Below are 19,221 nucleotides of genomic sequence, written 5' to 3'. Positions count from 1 at the left end.
AAAGATGAATGCCCCAGAAAGGGGTGATCTTAGTAATAAAGTTAGTGAAATTCAGCTTTACATACACATTGAATATCTACATCTGATCTACTAGATATATAAAAAAGCCATAGAAGATTTGAAAAACCTTAAAATCACTCAACTGAGTTGGAAGAACACCAGCAAATTCACAGTGGCCTCAGGATTCAGCCAGATTTAAATTTGTTCAAGAGCTGAATACCTCCTTCCACCAGAAAACCCACTGAATGTAAATTCCTATAACATTCTGGTACATCACATTTATGGCTAGAATATATTATTATTTCACAAGGAATCAGTTTTATTTTCAAACTCTTGCCCCACTCCTGCTCCGCACCCCGAAAGGAAAATCCAGGGCTCAGTCATTCACATGAGGAGTTTAAAGGGCCTTCGGGTTTGGAAGTGCTTAGGCTCAGCTGAGAATCTCCAGACACACCTATTCATGGGTGCACGCCAGCTCCTGCCCACTTTTAGTGCAAAAAGATCGCAAACGTTGCAGAGTCCTGGAAACAGGTGAAGAGAGGAGGACCGAGATGGAGGGGTGATGGAAATCCCAAATGAGTTTCCTTCTGAAGCAAGACTGAAGAAGTCTGGAGTGCAAGGTTCACACTCGGCAAGTGGCAAAGACCAGGCTGTAGATCCGCAGGTGAGGTTCCTGACTCGTCACTAGGTTTTCACAGTCTGCAGGTGCACCGACCTCCTGGCCCGCACTGACCCCCGGAGTGCACACTGGAGGTAGGTGTATAAAGATTTATTGTAGGGAAGACAGTGGTTCTCCACCGACTCAGGAATACTGTCTCTGTGCCTCCTCTGCCCCCACACTCTGCTCTACCTTCACTGCAGTGAGTGGAGGACACCTCACAGAAGGGCATGAGATGCTCCCTTGGAAGACTGAAGAACCCGGGCATCTTTATAAATAGCTACATGTTTTAACCACTTTGAAACGCACAGCAAGTTGAATATTTATTTAAAAATAAACTTCAAAAATTACCTATTTACAGTACAGTAAGAGGGGCATGTGCAAACAACAGAAAGGGGAGTCCTGCTGTTGAAGGTCCACACTTCAATGTGTTGGAGCAAAGTTCACAAGCGCCACGGGCTGAACTGAGCTGTGGTGGCCACAGGATGACATTCCGCTAACACTGTGTGTGGGGAGGGGGTGGCAAAGGGGATGAGCCATTGGAAGAGGCCCAGTGTGGCAGGAGGGCTCATTTCACAAGCCAACAGGCCTCTAGCTCACCAATCCAGGAAGTGACCTGGAGGGCCCTTCCCAGTCCAAGTTGGCTTTGTGGTGGGAACGGTGGATGTGGCAAGAATCCCAGAGATAGAAATCCTCTTTTTCTTAAAAAAAAAAAAAAAAGGGGGGGGGGGTGTTTGGAGAGATTAGCAAAAATGAATCTGAATGGAAGCGCCACCCTCTCCCTTGTCAGGAGACAAAGCAGCCATCAGCTGAAATAAGTCAGTTACTAAGTGAACTCCCACATGGTGCAGCTGACCCAGATCCCCGGCACCTACATGGTCAAGTGCAGTTCTCAGCTTCCCAGATCGATGCATTAACACTTCTTCCCCATGAAACCAGAAAGATCAGTGATGTAGCCCTTGTAGCAGGGAGGTGCAAGGCCCAGTTTATCTGTACACGAGATGGGAGAACTGGGTGGACTTGTAGTTCAGCTGGTTGTTGGGCATGAACTTGTGCAGCTCGCTTTTTTTGCAGCAGGGGTCATAATGGTAGGCGTTGAGGCAGGCATCACAGGAAACTTTCGAACATTGGGTGCAGGTGTTGGTGGCACCTGGGCGATTACAGAAGCCACAGCGGGAGGTGGCTGTGGTGGAGGCCTTGGATTTTGAATGGAGATGCACCTGAGTCTGGCCCGCATACTTCTCCCTCAGAGATGACCCATGGGCCAGGCTGTCATGGGTGGAGGACTTGCTGGGGAAGGTGCTGGGCTTGGAGGCTGGGGGACAGGGGAGCAGGCTGCCACAGCGCTGGCAGAGGGAGGAGCTACAGGACAGGCCGCAGTTTTGGCACTTGGATAGGGTGGTCTCTTTGGTGGGGGGGGAGTGCTTGTGGTAGAGAGGGTGGGCATCATTTCTGACCAGCCACACATCCGGTCGCAGGGCATCCTGCCTCCGGTATGCGGCCCTAGGTTCTGAGTCGGTGTAGAGATCCACGTCATCCTGAGCAGAGAAGTACGTGCCATGCAGCAGGCCAAGGCCATTGCTGGGGGAGGAGGATGGAAAGTCATCAGGGCTGCCATGGGGGGAGCTGGACATGGTCAGGAGCGAGGGGGACGGGCGGATGATCTCATCCTTGAGGTCATCCCCTACCTCTGCCGCCACAGGCTCCTTCCGCAGGCTCAGAGAGGTCTTCAGGGGTGGCTTCCGGCTCTGACTCTCCCAGTAGCTGTCGTAGGCATCCACTGACCTCGAGAGTTTGGTCACACGCGGCTTGTAGTAGTCCTTGGCCCCCCGCTCGCTGGCCGACTTCTGGAGTGCCACTCGCGCCATGGAGGCGGGGAGGTGCTCCCGGGCCTCCGCCCGCCGCCGCAGGGCGTTGGAGCAGCCCCGCACGTCCTCCGCGCTGCTCTTGCGCTCGTTTACCACGTCCAGCTCAGAGTAGCCTTTGTCCTTGACTTGGGAGTGGATTTCCAGCATCTGCTCACACTCCACCTTGGCCAGAAAGAGTTCAAAGGAGACCATCTTCACCTGCAGGCTCTCCACCAATTCTGTGAGCTTGTACACAGTCCCCAGCTCAGGCACGTAGCCCATGTAATTCAGGATCGTTCGGATATCATCTTCCAGTAACGTGGACTTGACATAATAAACGAAGGGGCCCGTGTAGGTCTAGAAGGAAGGGGGACAAAGAAGCAGGACTTTCTCTCTGACACACAAGGGAGACTGCCTCAAAGTGCGGCACATCCAAGTCTGCACTGGAAGAAGGAAACCACAGGAAGGGAAGGGAGTGATCCCAATAGCTCCTCACTACAGGAGGCAGAGGCTAATGCTTACCAACAACTCAGCGCCCTGGTGTGAGGGAAATGGCGCACCACTCCTATCTTAAGCATAGGGACAAAGCCTTCAATTAGCTTTCTACTCAGGGCACACAGCACTGCTCCCTGAGAGGAGCAGGGCAAACTCAGTGAGGAACGAGGACCAGAAGCAGGGCCAGATGAGCAATGAGAATAGTCCTTGCTGGCATTTCTAAAAGGTCTGAAGAATATAGGTGGGACAAATAATAATAATTGTTCATGTGGAAAATAATAATAAATACCAATACCAGAATAAACTCATTTCACGTCCTCACAAACCTACTCTTGCCCCACCCTCTATGTCAGACTTAGTGAAAACCCTTCTGAGCTGTCACACCTTCAGATGATTCAGAATTCTCTCCAAATTCCTCCTCCTCACTCCTCTGTTACTACTAAACCTCCTAACTGGTCTCCCTGCCCCACTCTTGCCCATACAGTCTACTGCCCATACACCAGCCAGAGGATTCTCTTCAAATGTAAACTGATCCTGGCACCACCTTGCTTTTCAATCCTCTTAGGATAAATCCAGGCCTTCTGCCCTGGGCCTCAAGGTTTCACACAACCTGGGAGCTGCCTGCCTTTCTAACCTCCCAGCAGCAGATGTGAGCTGCCAGGGGTGGGGACCCAGTTAAGAGATTACGTTAAACAGACAGGCAAGGTGAGAAGCCATGGGGGTAATTCTGGTTGTTATCTCAAAGGCGGTGGGAAACGGGAGAGTCTGCAAGCAGAGGAGGGATGTGATCGGACTGGCACAAGCCCTCGCAAGGCGGACTGGAAGGGCCAAGAAAGCAGAAGGGAGACCAGTGTGGAGGGCCCTACCTTAGACCTTACCTTAATGCTTCTGAACTCCTTCTTCCATGGGTAGAGAAAGAGGTTGACGCCCACAGTTTCCAGCACACTGAAGGCGCAGTGCAGAGCCCGCAGGCTGGAGGAGCTCAGCGCGCGCAAGGAGCTCTCCACCACCTCATAGAATTGGATCAGCCGGAATCGATAAAAGGGATCCACCTTGTGCAGGCTGAGCAAGGTCGAGGCTGCCACCCGCAGGTACTCATCATTGACAGGCCGCTGCTTGCTGGGGGTGGCGTCCACTTTGCCCTCATGGAACTGCACGTACTTCCGAAATAAGTCATCCTTATATTTTGTATCCATTGAACTGGGCTTCCCCATCAGATCCAGGGATGAGGGGCTACCTTATCTCCTCCATGGCCTCTGGGGTAGAGGCAGGGACATGGCTAGAAGCACTAACATGTTGCCCGCCTGGACCAGTGGAGTGTTCTGGAAGGGGAAGAACGAGAAGCAGGTCATCCCTTGCAATGGTGCACACATCAGCTGCGGCTCCTGTGGCAAAACAAAACACAGAGCTGGCCCAAGGTACAGTGGGCACCGCCAGCCCTGGGCCCCATTTTGCTCCTTCATTCAGCACATTTACTGAACACGTACTACATGCTCACAGCGAGCTCACAAGTGAAAAATATTAGGGGCACATAAGCTGGTTTTGTGGGGAGGAGTCATGTTTAAAAAATCCTCCTGAGGCAGGGACAGACCCAAAAGATGAGGAATGTGCCAGGCAAAGAGGTGGACAAAGGGTGTCACAGCAGAGGGGCGGGAAGGGAGAAAGCCCCTGAGCTAACAATATCAGTGCTTACTGCGTGCCAGGTACTTACCCATACTAACACATTCTGTCTTCTCCAACAACCCTTGGAGAGAGATACTACTGTTATCCCCATCTTACAGATACAAAAGCCGACACTCAGAGACACTAAGGAACTTGTTGAAAGTTAAAAAACTATTCAGAAACAGATCTGAGATGAGAGACCTGGCAATCTGGTTCCAAAGTCCATGCCTGTAACCACCACACCCTGCTTTCCTGAGGCAGGAAGGAAAGAGCTTGGCTATGAGCAGAAGGACGCCTACAGTGCGGCTGCAGCGGTAGCAGTGACAGGAGGGGAGATGAAGCTGCAGGCAAATGCAACATCCCATTCCCCAAGGCCTCGAAAAGCACGTTAAGAATTTTATATTTATTCCAAGAGCCGTGTGAAGCACCTGCCTGAAGAGTTCAAAGCAAGGGGAAGTGGGACATGATCCTGTTTGCAATTTTAAAAAGAGGCCCTGCTGGCTGCTGGCCGCTGAGAGTGCTTATATCTATTGTGATGGCCTGCAATCCCCTTTACCTTAAGAGCAGTTACAGTTCCGCTGGGAGAGGAGAGAATGTTCTGAGCTGAGACACACTCAATTTATACGCTCTTGCTGTCTGCTTGGCCACCCGTTAATAGCATATTTACAGATCCAGCAATATTCTTGATGCCACAATGCTGGGAGCAAAATGGATTTATTGAGGAGTATTGCCAGGGCCAAGGGTGGGCAACATGGCATGGGAGACAGACAGATTCCAAAGCAAGGCTTCCAGGGAGCGAGTCCTGGGCCTGCTTTTCTAGGTTACTTTGGCAAATTACTCAACCTCTCTGGGCTTCAGTTTTCTCATCTGGAAAAAAAAATACTATCAGAGTTCAGAGTTGGTGGGAGGATTGTATGCAATCAGTATGCTGGCTAAAAAGAAGACCTTGATAGACAAGCAGCCATTCCTGTGTCTGAAGGTGCTAGAACACCCCCCTAAGACGTCAAGCTTTCTCAGGAAGTTAAGATCAGAGTGGGACAAATCTGACAGAATAGATGTGCATTTTCACACTCACCTGCCCTGCCTGTCCTGACCACAGCTCCATGGGTGCAGGGAGCAGGGCATGTGCTTTACAAATACCTGCTGTCTGAGTGAAGGAGGCTCCTAGAAGTGGAAATGGCATTCGACCCCCTGACCAAGGTCAAAGGCTCTACATGACCAGACCTCTGCTCACCTCTCATAGCAGTCTCTCCCTTCCCTCAAGTCCCACCCACATGACCTGTCTGCTCCTCAAATACAGCAAGCTCCTTTGTCTCAGGACCTTGGCACATGTTCTTTTTGCATCTTCTTCCTCTGACTCTTTCCACAGCCGGCTCTCTCATTCAGGCTTCAGCTCAAATAGCAGCCGTCCCTGACAACCCCAGCTCAGTAACTCCCACCTTCCTAGTCCTTCTTTACCCACTCATCCTGGGATAATCACCATCTGAAATTACCAACCTTATTTATTCATTTACTAACTTCCTCTCTTTGTCTCCCTCAATTGTAAACTCCACAAAGGCAATACATCTGTTTTGTTCACCATGTTGCCTAACACAGAGCCTGGCACTTAGCAAACGTCTGATAAGACAGGTGAAATGAACGATGCAAAGGCTGTAAGTAATCATGATGCTTTAGTTTCTTTAGCTGTCCCAAGAATCCTGGCGATCAACCGGAGAGAGAAGGAGCAGAGGCTCCGTGACAGGATGTGCTCTAAGTAGCTCAGGGTTAGAAAAAGGTGGACCCAAGAATCCCAGCCTGACCTTCTGACTTGGAGCCTGTGGTGCTCCCATCGCCCTTGATTCCTGAGTTCATCAAGAATTTACAAAGCACCTACCTCGAGCCAGGTCCTGGCTGGAGGCAGTGTGGGTGGAAACCAGGGGGTAGGAACAATAGGGGACAGCAGTTGAGAAGACATAGTCCTGCCCTCAATTCTAGTTGAAAGGCTTTACTGTCTAGTACCAAACTATGTATGTTCTCTTGGAAAACAAAATTGTACTGCAACCCGAGAGAAGACATCACCATCCTTGCTAATAGACACCCACATGCATTTGTCACTTTTTATCTAAAGGAAGCTTCCGTCCTGCCTCTGGCCCCAAAGACTGCGTGTTGGTACCTGAGAACAATTTAAATAGAGAGACATCTATCCTCCTAAACACTGCTGTGAGTTTTCATCCAAGAAAGTCAGCCTTGAGCCCTCAGAAGATGATTTCTTGTTTTTATTTATTTTTTAAAATATTTTGATTGATTTCAGAGAGGAAGGGAGAGGAGAGAGAGACAGAAACATCAATGATGAGAATCATTGAACAGCTGCCTCCTGCACGCCCCCCATTGGGGATCTAGCCCGCAACCCAGGCATATGCCCTTGACCAGAACTGAACCCAGGACCCTTCAGTCCGAAGGCCGGTGCTCTATCCACTGAGCCAAACCAGCAAGGGCTCTAATTTTTTTTTTTTTTTTACAAAGTCAGCCACCCTCAAGCTCTGCATCTGCTGCTCTGTAATCACACCACATCCACACCCTTGTTTGTTGCTAGCAAACAATAAACAAGGAGAAGGGATCCAAATAGCCTAGTTGGTGTTCAAAATCCTAAAGTCAAGGATGAGAACCCATCTAAGAATCTTGAACCAACCTAGGTAGTGAGAAAAAAGGTGAAAGACAATTAATGCTAAATGATAATTAAGGAAAGGAGAGAAGAAAACAAACAATGATTGAGGTCCTACGATTGGGCTTTCCGCTTCAACTGCATCATCACATCTAAACCATGTAATAATGCTATGAGGAAACCAAGTCATTAAACAATCTGCCCAACAGAGCTTCAGATCAAAGCTGCATTTTATTTGAATTTGAGTTGGCCAATCCTGACGCCTGTGCTTTTCCCCATCTGCCTCATTTATTGTTAAAATTACTACCATTCACCAAGCAATTAGTATATATGGGCCCTGAAGCTCAATGTAATTCAATGAAATCCACAGGACAGCGCCAAGGTTAAAGGGAAAACTGAGGCTCAGAGAAGCCAAGTCACTTGTCCAAAGTCACAAGGCCAGCTAAGAAGTGGATCTGAGATCTGAACCTTCGTCCGATGCCAAAATCCTGGCTCGAGCTCTCAGCTGCACTGCTTTTAGGCAAAGCTGTCAGCTGGGTCTGCTGGACAGCTCTACTTGAAAGGGCTCAGCCAAGCTAGAGGGCCCTATGGCAGGGAGAGCAAAGTTGAGTTCCAAAATTCCTGTAGTATAGCAAAATTCACATCTTCCCACACAGAACGGGGCTGGAAGCTCTATGATGTAAGCTCAAGGGCCAAGGGAAGAGGCTGGCCAGAGCCTGGCCAGTGGTGAAGCAGCTGACATCATCCGTCCTGATTACATTTTCTGAGAATACAGGCTGCATTATAGCTGGTCATAGCAGGTGTCTTTTCCGAGCATAGAACCAGCAATTTATTTCCAACCCTCTGCAAGAACCGAAAACACGCTCACTGCAAAAACAGTGTGGTTACAGACCAGACAGCACAGTGACAGAAGCTGTTAATTTCTCCAGGCAACCCAAGGACTGGAAAGCCAAGGCGTGCCAGTCTGGCGGAAAAAAGAAAGAAAGAGGGAAAAAAAGGCACTGAACATCCCTAACAAAGTCAGGCAGGTGCTCAGAGCCAAAAGGCTTGGTCAGCACTTCGCTGATTTGCTTTTCAAAAGGGGCACAACCTGGGCCTCTTGTGAAAAGCAAATCGGTGAAGAGAAGATATCTCAGTCAGGGAGGCGGCGGCTTTTTCGTTATTATTTTTTAAACATCACAAAGGAAAAGTTCATCTGTTTAAAACCCCACCGAAGGGAACTGAAATGATTCTGGGAAGCAGAGCAATAGCTTGGCTTTACCTCAGCTGGCCCATTCATGCAGAAACATTCCCCAAGCTGCATAGGAAGGCGCCCCCTCCCTGCACAGCAGGAGCTATTTTGGTCCCAGCATTGCCCAGTCCACAGGTTTACGGTCTCTGGTCTAGCTTCAGCGGGCTTAGACTTACTTCCCTCAGCCCCCTAGCAGCAGCGAGGCCAGAGCAGTTCAACCCTTGCACCTCCTCACCCCGCTCTTTTGCTCTCGTTTCCAAGCCCGAGGCTCTGGGGACATATCCTAGACAGCTCCCACTGGCTGTTCAAGACCAGAGGGCCCCCACACCCCAACCAGATTCCAGAGAAAATCAGAAACAGAGGCCTTCCCAACCTCTGAAAATAACCCCGGCGGTGCTGAAACCGGGTTTCCCTAGCGGCAGCTGCCTCTCCGAGGGGCCCTGGAGGAAGCAGTTTCCCTCCCTGCAGGGGACAGAAGCTGGCGGCGGTTATTCCCAGCCTGGTAACCTTGGAAGGCCACGTCGGAGGTGTATTAAAAAAAAAAAAAAAATCCTAGACCCAAACTCGGGCCTCCCCACGCGCCTGTGAATAAATGGACAGCAGCTATCATTTATGCGACGCCTGCTGTATGCCAGAGATGGTGCTTCACAAGCATTAGCTCATCTCATCCCTAGTACAGTCCTAACAGGTAAGCTCACTCCCGGTTAACTAATTCATTGGGCAACTGGGGCTCAGAAGATTCAGTGACTTGTCCAAGGTCACACAGTGAGCACAAACCCAAGTCAGCCGCCAAAACATTGGGCTGAGGACCACTGCGCCGTCACTGCCTCGCGGTGGAACTGGGATGTCCTCCTCCTTGGTGAGATGCCAAGGAGGGGGTGTCCCTCCGGACTGCCCTGAGCCACCCGCGTCTGCTCCTAGGTGCCTGCCGAGCAGTCCTGGGGGAGCGGGGATCCTGAAGACAAGCTGGGCCCCGGGGTGCCGAGAGGCGGGCCCGCCCGGCATTCCCGCCGCGCGGGAGGGGACCCCGCTCCCTGGACGCCGAGACGAACGCTCCCTCCGCCTGGGAAAACCCCCGAGGCGGCTTCCGCCGCGGTCCCCGCACTTACCCCGCCGCCGCCCCGAAGACGCCCGGCTGAGGGGAGCGAGAAAGAGCCACGGGCGCCGCCGGACCGGGCCGGGTGGGCTCTAGCCGCTGCCGGCGGCTGCAGGGGCTCGAGACCAGTACCCGGGGCCAGCGGCGACCCGGAAACAATCGACCCGGAAATGACGTTCCTCGGAGGCGAGCCCGAAGGGAGGCCGGGCCGCGGCTGCGCGCTGGGCCGGGAAAGGCCGGTGCCAACGGGCAACGGTTGAAGCAGCGGAAGGCCGAAGAGCGAGCACGGAAACGGCGGAATATCCCTCGAGAGGTTGAAAGGCAATACCCCAGCTGGGGCCAGGACCCGGAAGTAAACGGGTCGGGAAGTGACGCACGCCGGCAGCCCCTGGGTGGCAGCTAGCCGAGTTGTCATGGGAACCGGTGAGGAGCGGGACGGTGGAGTCCGCGCTGCCGGCCAGACTGAGCGGCCCTCGGCCTCTGCCTCCCGGACTTGCCCACCGTGGGGATGACCCTGGAGCAGAGGCTGACAGTTGGGTCCCTCCTCCTTACAGGCGGAGATGCCCAGGCTTGCAGAAGCCAGAGAAGCCGGGATCGCGCGAGGCTGAGTCCCGCCTGGAGAGCGATGTTGATGTTACAGGTTGTCTGCCCTTGAGAGGAAGGTGTCCCAGCTTTGCCTTTGCCCCTTACTAGCTGCCTGACCCTGGGAAAGTTACTTAACCTCCCCGCGCCTCCGTTTTTTCACCTGTAAAACGGACTTGTAATAGTACCGTCTCCTGGAATTCATGTGAGAATTGAGTTTCATATATGGAAACCGCTTATTGCCATAGTTGGCATAAAGATCTAAATATATTTTCTTTTTTAAACCTCGTTAAGTTAAAATAAATGACCTCTCTCTTGCCCCCAATTTCCTTAAAGGGAAGTCAGCATTGGGGAAAACCAAGATATTGCCCCATTTCTTTTTGACTTTTCACCAGGCACCTGCGGTAGCTAGCGGCGTGACCTATCTTGGCATCGATATTGGTGGCTTGTTACTTCACTTCGTGGGTTTGTCTTTGGTCCCACCCACCACTTTGCCCATAAGCTCCCCGAGGACTCGGTTTTTGTGGTTCACCACTCACTGAATCTGTAATGCTCGCAAAGTGCCTAGTACATACTCGAGGCTGTTGAACATATTTGCAACTGAACCATTCATTCTATCTCTCTAACTTATCCCAGACATTTATTCAAGACTAGAGCCCACTCCATGCCAAGTTCTCTTCCTCCAACATGCTCTGGCTCCCTGCGCTTCTCATGCTCTCCTATTCTCCTGGCCTCTGTGCCTCTATTTGCTGTTCCCACCGTGTAAATGTCCTTCCTAGTTTTTCTGGCTTCCAGCCCCAGCTCAGTCCTCACAGCCTTTTGGAAGCTTTCCATGATATTTCCAGGCAAAGACCAGCCTTCCTCTGGTTCCCCACAACACTGTCATCATTTTTAAAAAATATTTTTTATTGATATCAGAGAGGAAGGAGAGGGAGTAAGAGATAAAACATGGATGATGAGAGAAAATCATTGATGAGCTGCCTCTTGCACATCCCCAACTGGGAATGGAGCCTCAAACCCTGGCATGTGACCTTACTGGGAATCAAACTGTGACTTCCTGGTTCATAGGTTCCCCTCTCATAGGGTCTTGTGTTTTTTAATCACTCAGGCTGGGCTGTCTTTCATCATTTTATCTCAGCTCTTAACCACAGTGGATTACATTTTTAAACCTGACTCCCCACAAGACCTGGAGCTCCTTCTACATCTGTTTTCCCTGAGCTCTGAACAAGCCTGATCATGAGGTGCCCAATAGTTATTCCTTAATTGTAGGATTCTCTCTCTCAGCCTCGGTGTCCCCAGCAAAAGCCAGTGGGCTTGTCTCAGGAGTCGATGACATAATACATGGGGAGGCATTTGGAGAACCAACAACCTGCTTGCTATCCAAACAGCAGGGATCGCCGAAACCCGTTTGGCTCAGTGGATAGAGCGTCGGCTTGCGGACCGAAAGGTCCCAGGTTCGATTCCGGTCAAGTGCATGTACCTTGGTTGCGGGCACATCCCCAGTAAGGGGTGTGCAAGAGGCAGCTGATTGATGTTTCTAGCTTTCTATCCCTCTCTCTTCCTCTCTGTAAAAAATCAATAAAATATATTTTTTTTAAAAAAAGAAATACAAACAGCAGGGATTACTATATCTGTTGCTGTTTGAGCATCACTCAAGGACTTTATGTACTGTACTTCATTCACTCTTTATCGGCTAGTGTGTAAGCTCCTTTCTTAATCACCTGCAAGGTGGTAGTGTTTGCAGGAATTCCAGCCTCATCCAAACTCTCTGACTTTGCAACAACTCTAAACTGTCCTTTAGAAGCTGTTGCAAGACTGCATGAGCCTGCTAATAAGTCCCTTCCAGCTCTGTGGTTCTGTGACAGTCAAAAGGGGAACAGATTTTTAAGAAGGTTTTGCCAGTAGGAAACCTTGGTCATTGAGACTTGGTGACATTTAAAATCAGAAAAGACCCAAAGTCACTGAAGAGAACCACGTTTCTCATATTTTAGACAGGATTGAAGGCCTGAGATTTCTTCGCTTGGTTATGTGGAATCACAGAAGTATCTTTTACAGATTTTATTACATAATGATTAGCAGATTATATAACAGTCATCTGACAGTGATTAAGCACCTCTGCTTCATAAGAGCCAAAAACAGGAATAATCTACCTACTTCTATTTTATAGGGGTGTGGTATTTTTTAATCACAAAAGTAACACATGAATTCCAGCAATATAGGCATGTATAGGACAAAAAAGGAAAGCAATCCAATAACCAAGCAATTGATTTACTGGAATTACAAGTGTAAATACACAAGAGACCTGTCACTTCATTGTAATGCAAAAACATTCTAGCCCGACCAGTGTGGCTCAGTAGTAGAGTATTGACCTATGAACCAGGAAGTCAGAGTTTGATTCCTTATCAGAACATGTACCTAGGTTTGGGGCTTAATCCCCAGTAGGGGGTGTGCAGGAGGCATCCAATCAATTATCCTCTGTCATCATTGATGTTTCTATCTCTCTCTTTCTCCCCCCTTCCTCTCTGAAATCAATAAAAATATTTTTAAACATTCCAAGAATAAAAATGAGAAAACATTCTAAATGTCCATCGGTAGGGGAATGGTGTATCTGTACTAATGATTACTATGGATAACTTTTAAAGTATTACATAACTTTGCAATATATGCAGTGGAATTAAAAAGATACACCCTGGAATGGAAAACAAAACATCAACCAATACTAGATATTTTCTAAGGATGCATACATATTGGGACAGTAATAAAATGTAGATGATTCGTTATTTTAAGTCATTCCACAAATTCATATTAAGTGATTTTAATATCTCCTGCAAAATCATCTCCATGAGGACATGGCTACACCTGTTTTGCTCACAATTTTATTACTACTATCTGCCCCACAAGCAATAAGAGGTTCAACAGTATCTATTTCTGATGGAATTTTTCATTGATGTTAGATTTAAAGAGCATATAACTGAGCAAAACAGACACTGCCCCTGCCCTCAAGGGAGCCAGCAATAGGAACAGTCTTCTTATCAGAAAGACAATATTAATAAACTAGGAGTAGGATGAACTAAAAACCTATCATTCAAAATCGAAGGTGGTAAATGTTATGAGAGGGGGGTATAGAGCTTATAGAATGGAGAGGGGACATTGGACAGGGCAAATTGGGACAGCCACAAGGAGGAGGTAGCATTTGAGCTGGGCTTGGAGTGAGTTGGACTTGTGAAGCTCTCCAGCCTTCCTCCCAGCTGGAGGGAAGAAAGCAATCGAAAGAAAGCATTGGAAATTGAAACTCAATTGTCTCCAAGCATATAAGCTGGGCATTACTAGGTACTAGAAAAGGATATTATCATACTATATAGAGTATCAGACATTAGTATTAACATAATATCTGGCTTACAGGGAGTCTCCAATAAATATTTTAGTGAGAAAATATGTATTACTGAACCCCTACCGTGCTCCAGCTGATTGTTGCCAATTTCCCTACTAATTGTGATCAGATATTTAGGTTTCTGAAGAGAAGCAGTACAGATTTTTAAGTGAAACTTCTCAATTACAAACCCCATGTGTAAATACACTTCCTAGTTCCATCTGCTGAGAGAGCCCACAAGAAGCTACACCCCTATAGCAACAGTCACCCAGATCTTGCTTTCTATTATAAATACCATTCTCCACTGAAAGGAGCCAAGGCTCCTTGAATTACATCCTCAGGGCTCGGGCAGGGAAATTGCAATCTGTATCTGGAACATCTTTTTGAGACAGAAAGTAGGGATATGTTAAAAGAGTAATGGGACATGTTAAAAGGACCAAAAAGCTAGGTTGGAGGCGTTCCTTTTGGACAAATCTGGGACAATTGGAACATCAAAATAAATAATGGTAGTAACAGACTGTAAGGCTTTAGTGAAAGGGGGAAAGAAACCATACTGATACCAAACATAAAATACTGTGTTTGCCCCTGGGCTATGTGGCCCTGGGTGCCAGGTCTGACCCCTGCACTCTAATAAGGATGGATAAGGAACAAGTCATTCATCTGGTTAGAAAAATGAGTGCACAGGGTGAGCTGTGAAATTGGGACGATGGGATATCAGCCTAGTCTCTGAGGATCTCAAATGTCAGGTAGAGTTGCTTTGTCCCTGTGGGCACCTGGGAGCCACTGAAGGTCTATGCTCAAGAAAGATGGTGATCACAGCCCTTGCTCTCTAGACCAGGTGTATGGTGCTGATAGGCAACAGAGTATAGTGAATAAGAAATCAGCATTTAAGGACCCCAGCAACATGGCACAGAAATTACCCTACAACCAATAGACCTGGGTTCAAGTATAGCATTTAGTAGTCCTATTGAGATAGGCTCGTAAGCCAGGACAAGTGGAATAAGAAAATGGAGACAGATAGTTAAACAAGCAGTTTGCAGATAGTAAATGTTATCTTCCCTAAAACAAAGATACTGGTTTAGTCCAGCCAGTGTAGCTCAGTGGTTGAGCGTTGACCAATGAACCAGGAGGTCATGGTTTGATTCCTGGTCAATGCACATGCCCAGGGCATAGGCTCAATCCCCAGTAAAAGGTGTGCAGGAGGCAGCCAATCAATGATTCTCTTTAATGACTGATGTTTCTATCTTTCTTTTCCTTCCCCTTCTTCTCTCTGAAATCAATTTTTAAAAGTATATATTTAATAATTACCATATGACCTAGCAATTCTTACTCCTAGGTATCTACCAAAATAATTAAAATTGGGGGCTTGAACAGAACATTGTGCACCAACATTCATAGCAGCATTATTCATAATAGCCAAAAGGTGGAAACAATGTAAGTATCCATAAACAGATGAATGAATACAAAATGTGATATACGCATACACTGGAAGACTATTCATCCATTAAAAGGAATGAAGTTCTGATATATGTTACCACATGGGTGGACTTTGAAAAACATGCTATGTGAAAGAAGACAGTCATGAAAATACAAATATTGTATCATTCTACTTACATGAAATGTCTATAATTGGAAAATTTAAAGAAACACAAAGTAAATTGAAAGTTACCAGGGACTAGGGAGAGGGGAGAATGAAGTGATGAAAAATTTTTGGAAACAGATAGTGATGATGATTGCCTGATATTGTCAATGTAATCAATACTACTGACTTATGCACTTTTAAATGGTCAAAATGGCAAATCATATATATTCATATAGGTATATCTATATGAATATGTATATATCCACAATAAAAAAACTTTTTGATCTTTGTACTATAGTTTTGTATGAGAATGTCTCTCCTTTTAGGAAATACACACTGAAAATATTTATAAGTAAAGGTGCTTCGTGTCTACAAATGTTTTATGAAAAAGAGCATATTTATATATATAAAAGGCTGTGACCATCCAACTGGGAGCCATAACATGCAATGGCCACCAGGGGGCAGATGGTCAAAACAGGAGCTGCTGATCTACGGTGACTTGACAGCAGCAGTTCTTGGGTGACACACCCCAGAACCAAAGAGGAAGGAGCCTGATTCTAAGGTGTGTCACCTGAGGACCACCCTCTCACAATCTGGGACCCCTCAGGGGATGTCGGAGAGCTGATTTCAGCCCAATCCCCACAGGTCAGGCTGAGGGACCCCACCTACTGGAGAGACCCCGCTCACTCTGCAGATGCCCTTGGAGCCATGGCACTGGCCTGTCTCATCCAATCCTGCCCCTTGGCCACCTTCTAATTAATTTCCTTTCAATGTGCATGAATCCATGTACCAGGGCACTAATTATATATATATATATATATATATATATATATATATACACACATACATATATATATATATATATATACACACACATACATACATACATATATATATATATATATATATATATATATATATATATATATATATATATATATATATATATTAGAGGCCTGGTGCCTGAAATTTCTGCACTCAGGGTGGTCCTTCAGCCTGGCCTGTGCCCTCTTGCAATCTGGGAGCCTTCAGGGGATCTCTGACCAACAGTTTGGACCCACTCCCCACAGGAACATCCGTAGCACTGCCGTGGAGACAGGAGAGGCTCCTGCCACCACCACTGTGCTTGCCAGCCTGAGTCCTGCTCAGGGCTCTGGCTGAGCAGTGCTTCCCCTGTGGGAGCACACTCACCACCAGGGGGCAGCTCCTGCATTGAGTGTTTGCCTTTCAGTGGTCAGTGCACGTCATAGCAAGTGGTTAAGCAACTTTAGCATATCATTAGCATATTATGCTTTGATTGGTTGAATGGCCAACTGGACAACCAGACTCTTAGTATACTAGGCTTTTATTATATAGGCTAGAGAGAGACAAAGAGAGGGGGAAAAAATTGGGGAATTTGATTGTTAGGGTTTCTGGGATTCTTTAAAACATTTTTTCTACTTTTCTGTAAGTCTAAAAATATTTCAAAATAAAAACTTATAAAAATAATGGCCTAAATACAAAATAATATTTTATCTCCTACAACTAAAGAATAAAAAAAAAGACAATCCAATAAAAAAAAAATTAGCAAAAGACTTGAACAGACATTTTCCATAGGAAGTCATACAAATGGCCAGTAAGCAAACGAGCAAGTGCTCAACACCACCCATCATTATAAAAACTAAAACCGCATGGGGTGTGCAGGAGGCAGCTGATCAATTATTCTCCCTCATCATTGATGTTTCCATCTTTCTCTCCCTCTCTCTTCCTCTCTGAAATCAATAAAAATATATTTTAAAAAATTAAAACTGCAAGGTCCTACTAGAATGGCTAAAAGCAAAATGTAGACAGCCAAATGTTGGTGAGGATGTGAAACAGCTCACACATCATTAGAGGTTTTGGGAAATGGTTTGGTTTGGCAGTTTCTAATAAATTTAAATGACCCAGCAACTCCACTTCTATATAAATACTTCATTTTTCAATGTCTTACTAATTGTGATGACTTCATTCTATCATTAGCCAATGTCTCAAATCACAATATATGCAGTTTCTGCTGACGGTGGTGGATTTAAATCCCTATTTCAGTCTTGATAATATTCATTTTTCAGTTCTAGTTCTTGTCACATCTTACTGAATCATACTTTTTGCATATAATTATTGATATAATATAAACCAAAAATGCTGTGTGACCTGCTGGAGTAATGGATAAACTGCTATTTTTATGTGGTCATCTTCCTACATCTTTCCCGTTTGTCCAAATCATTCACAGCCATATCCCAAACATCCATCAGGATACCTGGCACATAGAAAGTATTGGTTGAATGAATATTTGCATGAGTGTTACTCATGTTAAAACTCTTTGCAATCCAAGATTATGTCCCCCTTTTTTAAAATTTTTTTTTTTTTTTTTACAGATTTCAGAGAGAGGAAGGGTGAGGGAGAGAGAAATAGAAACAGCAATGATGAGAGAGAATCATCAATCTGCTGCCTCCTGCACAATCCCTACTGGGGATTTAGCTAAAAACCAGGCATGTCCCTCACTGGAATGGAACCATGACCTTCTGGTTCGTGGATCACACTCAACCACGGAGCCACACTGGTGGGCCCCTTTCTGACTTTTACTGAAAGACTAAGTACAGTAAGCATAATGGGCAGGGACAGTAAGCCCTGAAGGAACTGGAGAGAAAAAGGAGGCGGTGTTCACCTAGTTGAGCCAGGTGAGTCACATAATGGTGTGAAATACTTGTGTGGGTGGAAATTCCTCTGGGCTCATACCAGTTTGGCAATCTTGAATCTCTTACTAATTTGAAATTAATGATGAAATTATCTGCCCATAGATTAATAAATGTATAATACATAATGGTGTGAATCCTGCCTACTTCAGATAAGTATAACAATAAGTTTTACATGTGATTTGAGGCTAAGAGGTAGGGATTGAGGGCTGGGTTATGTCTAATCATCTATTCTTCCACAGGGCCTAATGCAATATTCTTTAATTTTTACTTAAAAAGTAACGCAGAAATACAAGAGGGGAAATTTAAACAATACAAGAGGGAAGAAAATGAAAGTAAGTCTTCCTCCAGGCCCAGAACCTAGACCTCAGGCCCCTAGTTTTCCTTTCTGATGATAGACACCAGTACCAGATTCTCAGAACTCAGTTCAGTAGGGTGATCAACTTATGTGCCCGGGACTTTCAAGCTTTAGCACTGGGAAAACCCTCAACCCTGGCTAGGCAAACTGGGAGGATTGGTCACCTTACCTTTCAGAGACATCTATTCACCTACACAAATGCATACTTGTTACATTATTCAGCACCTTGGTGTTATTTTAATTAAATATATATTTTGAAGATCATTTCATATCAGCTGTATATTCATTTAACACATATATATGGAGTTACTTACCATTCCCTAGGCACTGTTTTTAAAAGCTAAAGATACAGGTGGGCCTGTGTGCTCAGTGGTTAAGCATAGACCCATGAACCAGGTGATTACATTTTGATTCCTCGTCTGGGCATATGCCCGGGTTTCGAGCTCAACCCCCAGCAGGGAGGTGACAGCTGATCAATGAGTCTCTCTCATCATTGGTGTTTCTCTCTCCTTCTCCCTTCCTCTCTGAAACCAATAAAAATAAAAAATATATTTTTAAAGCTAAAGGTACAGTAAACAAATAGACAAAAAGTCCTGTCCTCATGGAGTTGACAGACCAGTATGGTAATTATATCTCTCTCTATATATATCTACTGTATTTGTTTAGTAATTTTTCTACCATGAACAATGCTGAGCTGGACACCTGTGTGTGAGTAGCTCTACAATAGCACTGTCCACAGAACTTCCTGTGGTAATGAAAATGGTCTGTGTCTGCTGTGTCCTGATGCATAGTCTCTATGGGGCTATTGAGCACTAGAAATATGGCTAGTGAGACAGAGGGATTGAAAAATTTTTAATTTATTGATTTATTTTTAGAGAACGAGATTTTTGTTCCACTTATGCATTCATTGGTTGCTTCTTGTATGTGCCCTGACTGGGGATCAAGTCAGAAATTTTGGCATATTGGGAATGGCACCAATTTGCATTCA

The 19,221-nt window shown here is 46.3% G+C and overlaps 1 protein-coding gene across 1 annotated transcript; it reads right to left on the bottom strand.

Moving 5' to 3' along the window:
- Positions 1 to 1,173: 1,173 nt before the first annotated feature.
- SPATA2 (spermatogenesis associated 2) lies at positions 1,174 to 10,050 on the bottom strand. Its single transcript, XM_084887706.1, has 3 exons — positions 9,644 to 10,050; positions 3,879 to 4,322; positions 1,174 to 2,862 (listed from the first exon to the last, which is right to left on the bottom strand). The coding sequence occupies exons 2-3, from the start codon at positions 4,212 to 4,214 to the stop codon at positions 1,645 to 1,647; spliced, it is 1,554 nt and encodes a 517-aa protein (XP_084743832.1). The 5' UTR covers positions 4,215 to 4,322; positions 9,644 to 10,050; the 3' UTR covers positions 1,174 to 1,644.
- Positions 10,051 to 19,221: the final 9,171 nt, after the last annotated feature.

Source organism: Pipistrellus hanaki, assembly GCF_964339955.1.
Source record: "Pipistrellus hanaki genome assembly, chromosome: 6".
NCBI lineage: Eukaryota > Metazoa > Chordata > Mammalia > Chiroptera > Vespertilionidae > Pipistrellus > Pipistrellus hanaki.
The sequence above is the reverse complement of the archived record's forward strand: the minus strand, read 5'-3'. Positions and strand labels throughout refer to the sequence as shown.

Excerpts from the sequence above, each read along its gene's own strand:
- SPATA2 (XM_084887706.1), bottom strand. The coding sequence starts at position 4,214 with ATGGGGAAGCCCAGTTCAATGGATACAAAATATAAGGATGACTTATTT. Across the intron at positions 2,863-3,878 it reads AGGAGTTCAGAAGCATTAAG|ACCTACACGGGCCCCTTCGT; the intron begins GTAAGGTCTAAG and ends CCTTCCTTCTAG.